The sequence below is a fragment of the Dromaius novaehollandiae genome, chromosome 2 (assembly GCF_036370855.1).
Source record: "Dromaius novaehollandiae isolate bDroNov1 chromosome 2, bDroNov1.hap1, whole genome shotgun sequence".
NCBI lineage: Eukaryota > Metazoa > Chordata > Aves > Casuariiformes > Dromaiidae > Dromaius > Dromaius novaehollandiae.
The window spans coordinates 77,018,075-77,030,658 of NC_088099.1; the positions used below are offsets into that span (position 1 = coordinate 77,018,075).

The 12,584-nt window shown below is 37.2% G+C and overlaps 1 protein-coding gene across 7 annotated transcripts in view; it reads right to left on the reverse strand.

Annotated features, from left to right (window-relative positions):
• The window catches only part of INVS (inversin), a 100,094-nt gene that overhangs the window by 49,776 nt on the left and 37,734 nt on the right, over positions 1-12,584 (reverse strand). For 6 of the 7 annotated variants that reach the window (XM_026108605.2, XM_026108606.2, XM_026108604.2 and 3 more), the window contains 2 exons: positions 7,675-7,848; positions 751-918 (listed from right to left, as the gene is read on the reverse strand). In XM_026108605.2, the coding sequence (XP_025964390.1) occupies positions 751-918; positions 7,675-7,848 (342 nt within the window). The remainder of the gene's footprint in view (positions 1-750; positions 919-7,674; positions 7,849-12,584) is intronic. The other variant, XM_064506775.1, reaches the window with a different exon arrangement.

The window sequence follows — 12,584 nt, forward strand, 5'->3', positions numbered from 1 at the left end:
ATAAAATTGCATAAGTATCACATTGGAAACACCTCAAAAACTATTTTATAGTGAAAAATGACAACTGTAAGACTGTCACTGTGATTTGGGGGGGGAACAAAAACAAACTGCATTTTCATAGGTCACAGGTTAAGTTCTCAACTTGCAAGCTAATCAGACAAACAGACACAGAAGTCATTATAGTTCGCTTACAACCAACATGCCTAGTTCTGAAACAACTTTAAAAGACAGAAATAGACAGGTTGTTGCAATATGAGAGAAAAACCCCATTTTAACAGTTGTATTTTTCAACATTCTTGAAGTTCAGTGATTTCCAGAGAATAAAAATCAAGGTAAAAATCAAGCTAAGCATCTGACTGTAGTCATTATAGTTGCCAGTGGAGAAAATGAAACTGAAATGCTGCAGAAAAATACATGCCATGAAGGAAGGATTATTCAATCTGCACAGAAAGATTTTTGGAGCATCTCTCAGTAATAACTGATAATTGATTAGACACATCCTACAATTCTGACTCAACAGTCAGGAATGAGATTGCTCAGTATGGTTAACTGGAAGCAAACTTGCAAATAAGGAAGACACACAACAAAGAATTCACTGCGCAGGAGGCAACTGACTTGAGTAATAAGACTGGCTATTTTAACTAGGAGAACTTGTACACTCTCACCAAGGATATTCAAGAAGACAAAAAATATTTTTATCTGAGTAGAAGAACACATACAAAAAGGGTTATATATAATAGACTTTCTTACCAGAATACATTTCACTGTGTGAATTGCACTAGGGTCCTTGTTGTTAGCTGCCCAGTGAAGTGGGATTTTTCCTTCAATATCAGGGATTCCAATATTTGAATCATGCTTTATGAGAAGTTTCACGTGCTCTGGGTTATTGTAGTAGGCACTCCAATGCAATGCAGTTTGCTGGGACACAACATTGACAAGTTTTACAAAAATGTCAAAAAAGGAACAGAAGATGTAAAGTTCATTAGAACCTGAATTACATTCATGACATTTAGATTATATTTTCACAGAATCACACAGAACAGTTGAGATTGGTAGGGACTTCCAGAGATCATCTAGTCCAGTCCCTCTGCTCAAAGCAGGGTCAGCTAGAGCACGTTGCCCATGGCTGTGCCCAGTTGAGCTCCGAGTATCTCCACGGATGGAGCCTCCACTCTGAACACTCAGAGCCTCCTCTCTGAACAATCTGTTCAGTGCGTGACCACCCTCACTGCAAAGTAGTTTTTTCTTATGTTTAAATGGAATTTCTTGTATTTCCATTTGTGCCCATTGCCTCTTGTCCGTTAACTGGATACTACTAAGAGGCTGGCTCCATCTTCTTTACACTCTCCCATCAAGTATTTATATACACTGATAGTATCCTCTCAAGCCTTCTCTTCTCCTAAACAATTCCAGCTCTCTCAACCTCTCCTTGTAGGATAGATGCTCCAACCTCTTAGACATCTTTTTGACCTTGCACTGGATTTGCTCCAGTATGCCCATGTTTCTCTTGTACTGGGGAGCCCAGACTTGGATGCACCAGGTGTGTCTGGACACTCCAGGTGTGTCCAAACACTCCACTGTGTGTGGACATTCCAGATGTGGTCTCACTAGTGCTGGGTAGAGGGGAAAAATCATATCCCTTGACCTGCTGGTAACTGTCTTCCCAGCGTCAACCCAGGATGCTGTTGGCCTTCTTTGCTGCAAGGGTACACTAATGGCTCATGCTCAGCTCGGTGTCCACTAGGACCCCCGGGGTCCCTTTGGGCCAAGCTGCTTTCCAGCCTGTACTGATGCATAGGGTTATTCCTTCCCAAGTGCAAGACTTGGCACTTCCCCTTGTTGAACCTACTTTTGTACTGAATTTTATTGAGCTTTCTTGAGCCATCTACATAGCATTTTAAAGTGCAGAAAATAATTATTCGTAGTGGTATCATAACGTGAACTGTAATCTATTATGGCATGCAAATTATGCAAGTCTCAGAATAATATGTATGACATATTTGAGGCCAAATCTCATTCTACTGATATCTTTAATAAGTGTAGCTTTATTCTAGATAGATCTAAAAAAATGTCATAATCTTCACAATTTGGTTTGTGTATCCTGCTCATTTGTTTTATTGATTATCAACAGTTATTACTCCAATAAAGACATCCACAACACAAGAATATATGTTTTAAAGTTCATGTATTCCACTGCAGTCATGGAAGTTATTCAGGTAGGTAAGGCTTTATTTTTAGAACGACTCTGTTCATTCCACATCAATCCTACAATTCCTTGAGCGCCTGTGCAAGACATGCGGACAAGCCATGACACTGCCCCAGTTCCCTTACAATTCTGAGTAGAATCCCAAGAAGTCTGGAAGCCAGGGATGGACAGTTCTCAAATGATCTACATTACACTGAAAAACTAACTAACATAGGGTAGAAATAAGAGTCCTGTATTTTTCGAGTATGCAACAGTCTTTGTCTCTCACTGCCGCTGTGTGTTAAGGGACATTCTATAAGGATAATGGGCACTAATCCCAGGTAAAACAGGCTTCCATGAACAATGACTAAATGAGCAATCTTTTGTTATACTTTGATAAAGAGGACTGACAAAATATGGAACACATCTACCTAGAACGCGTGACAAATCAAAATCATTGGAAAACAGGCTTTAAGCAAAACTGAGCAAGAGTCCCGACTACCTGAGTAAGACTAGATACTCACAGATCTTTCATACTGAGGCCTGAATTAGGTCTAAGCTGCATTATCTTATGTGATAACCACACTGAGAAGCACATACACTTGGTATAAAAGTTTTTCTGGTAGATATTTAATTTGGTAGACATTTAATTTAATTGTATGAGGACTTCCTGGACTCAGGCAAAAGAATACTCTGTTCATGGTGCTTAGCCAACCAACAAGGCAATGCAAAGGTGCAGCAATTTCAGGGCTGGAGAAAATATCTGACTTTGATAGAAAGCGATCATGTTCAAGTTAGAATGGCTATCTGAAGCAGATCTCAAAGCCAGAGCTCAAGGAGACCTCAGAGTTTGGTCCCTCTTAAAATTGGAAATCTCTTGGAATGATAGAAACTGATGGAGAAGTATACAAAAACATTATTTTCCACTAGAGGAAGAGGGAGCTAAATACTGACTCTAGACTCAGATCCACCTTCAAAAAAGTTTTGATGTTCTGCACTGTCCTTGATTACTCCGAATTCTGTAGGTTGAATATTATTCAATCTACTTTCCTCCGACCAATGGTAGTCGAATAAAACATCAAACGGCAGTACATGCCCCTGTTGCCAGTTCCTGACTATTGTCAGTGACTTTTTATAGGCATTATCAATGTTCCTAATTCTATAAGCAAACCAATTTTTTTTTAACAGTAAAACGCTGGTAGATTAACAAGTGCTTTATTTATCAGACGCCTCTCCCAACTGCTGAGTAGTAGTAGGCAATAAGACAGAGAATGAATTTTATTTCTCCCTGCCACTTCTCCCCACCCCAGCAAACTTTGATTTGAAAATGTTGAGAAATAACTGTTTCAGGACATTGGTGTATATTCCTTCAATAATCTGGATTGGGATCCTTGGACAGTCAGATAGAACATATGAGAACACTAGCCTATCCTTAATGTCTCTGCAGAAAGTCAAAAAAGGAGCTCATTTCTTTGTGTTTGTTGCTTTAGGCTGTTAGTTTAGTACCATGATTACATAATATGATACTTCAACCTTTTTGTCTACTGGGTAGTTCACTGAAAACATGCTCATTCTGAGATACAACTGTAGGAGCTGCAAGGAAAGGTATGATAACCAATATCACATAAAATGATGCAGAGCATAACATCATAAAACATGCTTGAACCATCACAGCCTGTCAGGATTTGAATTGAAGAACTTGTAGCAACAGAAATTAGTAGTAAGTTAACATAGATTATTTCTTTAGTGGAGCTGACCAGTATCCCTAGAAATTGACAGCTGCAATGAAAGCAAAACCTTTTGATTACCAAGAGGCCTAGCCAATGCAGTGCTTGTTTACCGACTTCTCTCACTTGCAACCTACTTTTCAGCCTGCTGCCTGCACAGAAATTGCTATAAAAGACAGTTCTCTCTTATGTTCAGGAACTGTATTTGACAATCTTGATGCACATAGTTGAAATAAGGGCAATGAATAAGCAATGTGCCCAACAGGGTCCAACTTCTTGGACTCTGTCACTGAGAGTGCCTTTCATCAATCTGAATTCCATCTTTGCTGCTGTGATTACTCCTGACATAAACCAGAATAAAAGTGCTCATCATTTTGTGGAAAATCTGGCAACACTTTAATATTGCTCTGGAAATCAGCTGAACAAAAGGCAAGATTCCTAAAAGGTTTTAGCTGGTTTCCATATACCTTTGTCAATTAATTATTGTGGCTCAGGAAGTCAGCATGACCTTTCCAGAATGACTGTTGTGATTATAGCCAGGGTTTCCACAATACATGTTAGAATATCCTGGAAAGCAAGCAGCTGATTGCTGGGGCAGAGGCAGGTTCAACATCGTTGTTTGGAGGGGGCAGAAGATTCATTTGATGGAAACTGGGCTTGCAGCTCTCTTATCCTGCTTCCTAGATGATAGGATCAAATTACAATTTCAGAGTTTAAGAAGTAACACCACTAGAAAGCTCATTCCCCTTCTCTTACTATGCCCTCTTCTGGTAGGATGAGAATCCACTACACAATATATGGTATCATGATTTCCACTAAGGCCAGTCAGGCCAACGTGCTACGTTTATTATCAGCTGGTCAAAAAATCAAGGCACTGACATTTGAGCCAGTGGCAGATTCATGCCTGATGAGGAGAGTTTTTTGCATGAGTTCCAGGATCACTTACATATTAGGGGAAGGAGACCTCCATGCTGAATGCTTAGAAATGTCCAGAGCCATTACTGATGCATACCGTTGTACCCAACGCCATGTCTACCTTGCCAATGGTAGTTCCACAATTTTTTTCCTCTTTTTTTGCTATTTACCTTAACAATGTCTAACTTTCTATTGCCATATCCTTGGGGAAAAAAATGGTGTTAGAAAACATTCATATATTTGGACTCTTTGAAAGAAGTCTCTTTCAGATCTGAGGTGACATACGTAAACTGCTTAAAGCACATCATGACATTTGAACCAGCCATCCCAGATTAACAAGTCCACAACGAGAATTACTAGAACTCCATTAAAGGCAACATGATAATCTCCCAAATAGAACATGCATCAAACATGCCAACAGAAGGGATGAACCTGTTTCATTCAAAAGCAAAGAAATTCAAAACCACAAAAATCCTTTACTTAGAGTGCCTGTCAGGCCTGCGTGCATGTCCTGCGCTTCCTCAAACTCTACTATTAACACTAGTACACAGATGCAACTGTTTCACAGCAGTTTGAAACCAAATATTGATAAGCACTCAAACTTAAGAGCCATACTAATCATAGCCACCTCAAAAAAATCCAGTTACTATACGCTAACTAACTATTCCTTCTTTTAAAAGTGTTCATGTGCTATTATTGTTGGCTGGCAATCTGCTCTATCAAGAGTAATGATCCATCAGTTGTTTAGAAACTATAACACTTTCCTTCTAAGATATAGCACCTGCACTGGCTGCTCATTTTAATAATCATCCTTTATAACAAGCATCAGTAGACTTCACAAGGCTCTTAGAAGTCAGTGTGTTTCTGAAGCAGGCTGATAATTTTACTGATCAAGTGGAGCATGACAATACTGTGAAGGGACATCAGACAACTCATAACAATATATGCACTATATGATATCCTTGGAAAGTCACCTGCAGATTTCCAGGCCTTTCAAGCATCCACTACTACCACAGAAGCAGAAAATGAATGCGAAGGACTTCATTCTGAGAAGGCAGCACTGTAAAGTGCTGTAGATGTTAGAGTACATTTACTCCTGAAGGTCACAGCTTCACAAAACAAATAGCAAAGTGTCTAACAGGTGTACTATTTCAAATGGAAGTCTCATGCTGGTTTGTCAATCAACTTCACCATCACATTCCTCCTACTTAACGATGCATTCATTGGAGCAACAGTGCATGTGCACTGTAGCAGATATTCTGCTGCAAATTGGTCCATTTTTATATAATAATAATGGGCTTGATGCTTCCTACTGTTCCTGTCAGAAAATCTTCTTTATAAACCGCATTATACTCTATCGCAGGCCACAAAGTTGTGTTTGATTAGAAGACCCTAAAAATGGTTCATTTTTGTTTAAAGAGATGCAGGAAAAAAAGCCAGTCTATCAGACAGGTCTAGCCTATGGATATTTTTATCCTTGGACCATCCCCGTTCAAGTGGTTCTTCCATTGTAGTGTGCAGTCTGACAATGACTCAGAATTAACGTACAGATAGAAGTACTCTCCTAGATGCATATTTGCACTGGTATTACCAGGATCAAGTGTGCCACAAGATTCTCCCTAGCTGTCACCATCTGCAGAATGCAATTCTCATTAGACCTCTGACTAGATAGCAAAGAGACTACTGAAGTGAAAAATCTCTAAGGGGACTGTGATTGAAGTGAAAAATCTCTAAGGGGACTGCGATCTGTTAAAAAAAAAAAAAAAGAAAGAAAGAAAAGAACGAAATTTTTTCATAATAATCAGAGCTGATCACAAACTGATCTGGAGACCAAAAGAAGAATTCTACTGACAATGAAGGCTCTTCCTGGACAGTGGTAAGCTGATCCATAGAGCAGAGCAGCAAGCAGGCAAGCATTCAGTATCATCACAAGGGACAGAATGAAAAATAGACGAGTGACTGGAACAGTGCAGAAGCCAGCTGGCTTTAACATATTCCTTCACTGGTACCTATGGACCACGTGACAGGGTGCTCTTTTCTCTATTCCATTGTACATAATGAATATACCATTTCATAGCACCTATGAATGGCTGTGTCAATACCACAACCACTTTGGTGGCCCCCAGTGCAGGGCCAAATCAATCACATAGTGACTGATCAATGTTTGCCAACAGCAAACCTGCATGTAGCCCAGCATCAAAGGAATTTCATTTTTTCATTCATCTTTGATATCTACATAGACTTTGAAGATTTCTGCACAAAGTTTTCCAATAACTCTTTCTATTACCTGATTCTAAATTCCTTCTACTTCTCCAAAGTTAAGAAGATCCAGTGCAAAGAATAATGGTGGTATGTGCTTTCTGGGTTCAAATCTTGATCTTCTAAGTGTAAAACCACCCACATCATTGTTCAAGAGTGGAATTCAAACTGGTATTTTTGGATTTCCACAAGGACAATGAGAACAGATGAGCATCCATTTCATATGCAGAATGTTTCCACGGAAGAAAAGCAAGATAAACACATGCTATCCACTTTCTAACAAGGATCAGACCATCACAGAAAGGCTTAGACCTGAAAACCAATGGATTTTGAATCCTCTGTTATGTCTATGTACTCTTAACAGGAATGTCAGTGAACTCAGTACAATGAATTGTTACATTATTATTGGCTGGAAAACATCAATTTTTTTAATGGCAAATATTAAAATACCAGTCTTAGCTACTATTTTGAAGAGTCAAGAAACATTTGTTATGCACAGAAATAACAAATTTATTTTTCACACATAACAGATGCAACACCAATTTCCAAAGCTGCTAAAAGTGTGTCTTAAAATAAGCAGTATTTTACCTTATTTCTGTCCTGTGTATCCACTTCTCCAGGTGCCATATGTTTTAGCAGCAAAGCTAAACATTTTGGGCTTTTGTGACGTGTAGTTAAATGTAATGGTGTCATATCTTCTAAGTCCTTCTGCATCCAGTTCCCTCTACGAGCCAGCAGAAGTTTCATGAAGCGGTAATTTCCCTGAGTAAGGAAAAATATATGAAATTTATTCCAGTTAATCAATCCAGACGATGATACTGCTTAGGTGTATTTCCTGTTGTATAAAAGGGCCTAAAAAACCCAGTAACAGCCATAAGTTTTGGAAACCTCTAATAAAGATCTATTATTATCTATTATCGATCAGATCTAAAAAAGAACTGATGTCAAAAAACATCAACTCGATTTTTAAATCTATTTTCCTATTTGGTATCAGTTTCATATCTTCCTATAGTGTACTGTGTAAGACAACAGCCAGTAAAGACAGATATTGCCACATGACTCCAATATTGCCAAGAGTTTCTTCATAGCGTCCTATGTCTTGAAAAAACACTTCTTCACTTATTCAAATACATTTTATAAAAACTGTCTAAACTGCGGAAGTTCCTGATTTCAATGTGTTCTCTCCCTCTTGGTTAACAAATATTTTAAAAAAATGAAAAAAGCAAAAGCTAATACATTTATTTTCATTTTTTCCTCTTATCCTTTTGCTTACTTCTGCAGACTTTCTATTCCTTTTGTACTTTTACATCATTATGTTTGCTCCCACTAATTTTATTCATTTTTGACAATGCCATATGTTGATTTTTCTGCATGCCCATTCTTTTCTACCAACTACTTGCTATTTTTTTTTTCTTTCAGTATTTATTTTCTGGAAAACATTTCTGAGTGGACTGTCTCCAAGATCATTAAGGTTTTAAAGGGTAGACAGTCTATGCAATAAAAAGTCTTCCTAACTTGAGGAAACTTCAAAAAATATATTTATCTGAATATCTCCACAAAAGACAGGCTATGTCTCTGCAGCAGTGTTATCTGGCATAACTTCATAAGCATCCAATAGTTACAAGTGGCAAAGTAAGAGCTATTCTACCGGGAGAGAGGAAAAATAAAGCTTAAAATATAGAAGATTACAAGAACTACCTGTGACCAACTCCAGGAAGTAATGATGTTAACATAATTTTCAATGAAGTTCACAGGAATTGTACACTGTTTTAAAATGGCAAGAGACTGTAAATTTCAGAGACAGAGTTTGCAAAAGTACAAAAAAAGGGGAGAAAATATAGAGAATAGAGAGAATGGGCAATTCTGTGCTTGTGCCCCAGGGAACTCAAAGGCAGGAAATTTTCAAAATAAGTCATAGTTCAACCTCAATAAACACCATGTAAAAACTGAATGAAGACCATCGGTCTCCTAATTTTGTTTTGATTAAACACACGCAGGAGACAGCAAGGTGGACAGGTATCAGGCGAGATATAAAACTAAACACAGATTTAAAGAAATTTTCAAAATGAGAGTAAGAGAATAACAAGGAACGACTCAGAGACAGATAATATGTACTCATCTGCATAAGTAACAATACCTTGAAAAAAGTGATTGTTTCTTATATTTTTAAATTAGGAATTGTATGTCAATTTTGATCTACTGTATGCATGATGAATGGATGGGACAAGTAGCTTTATAACACTCATTTAAAATATTTAACACTCTGGACTTTAGATCTAGCTTTTCAAAAAGAATAATGTACAAATGGTCCTATGAGGGAATAACAGTTGACAATGGATCCCAAATAAAGCAATCTGGTTCTACTTCTCAAATCACTGAGGAAGATAGTCAAAAATTAAGGACATAGTCATACAATCATTATGAAGCTGTGGTGATTTAAGGTACAGCCAGCCTTGACTTGCTATTGCCCCTTACTTGGAAGTCATTTCCGATACAATTGAGAAGCTACACAGGATATTTTGATATTTTTGATTCCACTTCATTTCAATACAAAGTCTATTGTTTTTTTTTCTGAAATCATCTTCAGCAATAAATCCAGTTGAGGATGAGTAACAAACAGCTAGAGTAGCAACTCTTAAAACAAAAACATCTGAATCTGGAAAAGCTTACATGATCATACTTTACACATCCCTGTTCTTTTCTCACTCTAACTTTTAACCTTTCCTAAAGAGAAAATAAGAGTACAATCGTTCTGCTTACTGTCTCCCAATCTTTCCCAAAATATTTAATGTTTTTGCCAATTTCATATACTGACAGTTTAAGTAAAAACATCAATTTCCCATAAATATCATGAAAATACAAAGCTCAGAAGAGAAGATAAATTACACTAATTCCCCCACCCAGGGAAAAGCTGCAGCATTTGATCAAGCTTTATTAGACAAGGTACAAAGGAAAAATGAGACACAAATCAATCGAAGTCACATCTTCAGATTCTGCAGGTTATGGAACTACCTGTAAATTAACATTTTTCAATCTGCTACAATTCTTTTATAAATCCTATGTTTTTAACTTAGTCCCTTCAAGCTGTCCTTGAAAAAACAAAGGAAAAAAAGGTAGGCAGGTATACAAGTGTCAGCACTGCTAATGAATGGGTTCACTTCTTGTATGTCATACAACTCAGCATTAAATCACATTGTTACCATAATGGTAGGGTGGAGGTGGGCCAAAGGATTCTAGAGACCACCACAGTATCCAGTCCCAAGGCTTAAAAATACTCCAGTCTCCTTTTTCATAGGGTGGTACAGCAGCCATAGAGACTAGAAGGGTAGATTTTACATATCTCTCTTCTAGTCTTTGTCTAATAAAAATGGAGAAGTTAAGCTTTTTGTAGGCAGAGTAGATTTCATCAAGTATGCTCAAAATAAATGAATGTGATTATTTTTTCCTGCTACACTATTTCATTTTAAAATACAAAATAGGCAGGATGAATCATGAATGAAATCAGACAAAATACACCTTCCTGCTTTCACAATTTACTGCCATTGACACTTGCTCTTCAGTTAAAGTCTGTAAGAAAAGTCTGCCAAGAACTTTACCACGAACCTGCTAGAAAATGCAAACTTCTATTGCCAGAGCCAGCACAGCTACTGTACCCTTTAATGGCATTCACAGCAAGTTCATTCAGTGAACAGTGAATCACTAATTCTCTTTCTTCTGCTGGGTGTCACGGGAAGCATAACCTCAGGATTCTGTCCCTTCAATACACAGACATGCATCGAGGCATACACTGAAGTAAAAATGCCTAACAGCATAACATTTGCACAGCTATTAACCCATGCAGAATACATTCAGAAGAGTTTGTGATAAATTTGGGAATGAGTTAGGGATAAGAAACTTCTCATTATTGCCATCATATTTTATAGGTAAATATAAGAAGAATTTGCAAAACTCATTAAAAAAAGGAAAAACTTAGCAAAAATAGCAATGTACCATGCTGTGGTTGGGAATTAGATTGGGGAAAGATAGCATTAAATAATATAAGACAATATTATTCTTGGAAGCAATACAGATGCTTTTCTCCATCAGAAAAGATAATACATTTGTTTTCTTTCAGTACTTCCTATTCCATGTGCATGCATACATGCAAAAGAAAAAAAAAGTGAATTTATCCTGTTGATGGGTACTTGTTGGAAGCTTTACAAAAGCACTGTGCTTTTTGAGTGAATTCAGGTGAAAAGAAGGGTCGAAGTTAAAAGAATACATAAAACTGAAAGGAAATGTACATTTTTGTTATTACAATTTCTTTTCCTGTATTCTATTTTATTCTTGCTGTTATGCACTTTTCCACCAGTCACTACTATATTATTCTGTTGCCTGCTAAGCTACCAACAAATCCCTCTCCTTAGGAAATGAATCTGTAATAACCCTCCTCTTTCTGAAACATGAAAGATTCTATTTCTTCCAAATGATTTAAGATTAAAAAAAAAGAAAAACCACACACACACACACACACACGCACGCACACACACACACACCACCACAGAATACACCTGTTCTTACATTATATGCTCTTCTTATTTGTAATGATTTTATTCCTGCTCTTACTTCTGGCTGCCCTTTTCTTTAGTAATACCCTGAGTATTGCTGTGTTCCTTTCACTTGTTAGAAAATAAAACTATTGTTACAAGGATATACAAAGGAAATATTCCTCATCTTGAGTTGATAATTTGCTGGATTTTGTAAATATACAATACATCAACATCAAGGAAAGACAGATTTAATTTAAGTCTTAATAGGTGGAGGGGGAAAAGTATGCTTAATCTGAAAAGCAGTAAGTAGCCTAATTCCTTCATTTTTATAAAATGCTTGTGTATAACAAACCTTCAAACTTGCTAGCTTTACCCATAGAAAAGATACTTGGTTGGCCTAACATTGCTACTGAGTCTCTCTAAAATGATTCTTTTGTACTGTAAAAAACATTACAAGCAAACAGAATTAAATATTGGTACAGAAAACTCGGTTCTTGGTAGCCAAAATTTACTACTCCTGTGCTGATTCTTAAAATTCTTTTATATCCTATAAAAATTATTTTTAGTCAAAAGACTCAACTCTATACAAACTATAGCACAGTTTCAGAGAACAGCTGTCAACTAGCTTCAACGTAACACTATCTGATTAGAAGAATAAATTCTGCTATTTGAAAATTTCAGCCACATATTAACTGCAATAGAGTATAACACATTTTTGGCAGACAGACAGTTCTACAAGCAATCATGGCTCTGCAGTCAAGTAATGACTTCGCAGGAAAGTTCTGGACACCCAAGCTTAACAGCTAGGCAGTCAGAAAGACTTTCCTTTCTTGAGCGTTTTCACACAGAAAAGAATGATGGGAGAAAGCTCTTACTCAGAATCAATGAATCTGCCAGAATTCAGATTATCCCCCCAAATTGAAAAAACTATTCCCAAAATTGCAAGTTCATCTAGAAAAAAGCTGTCTA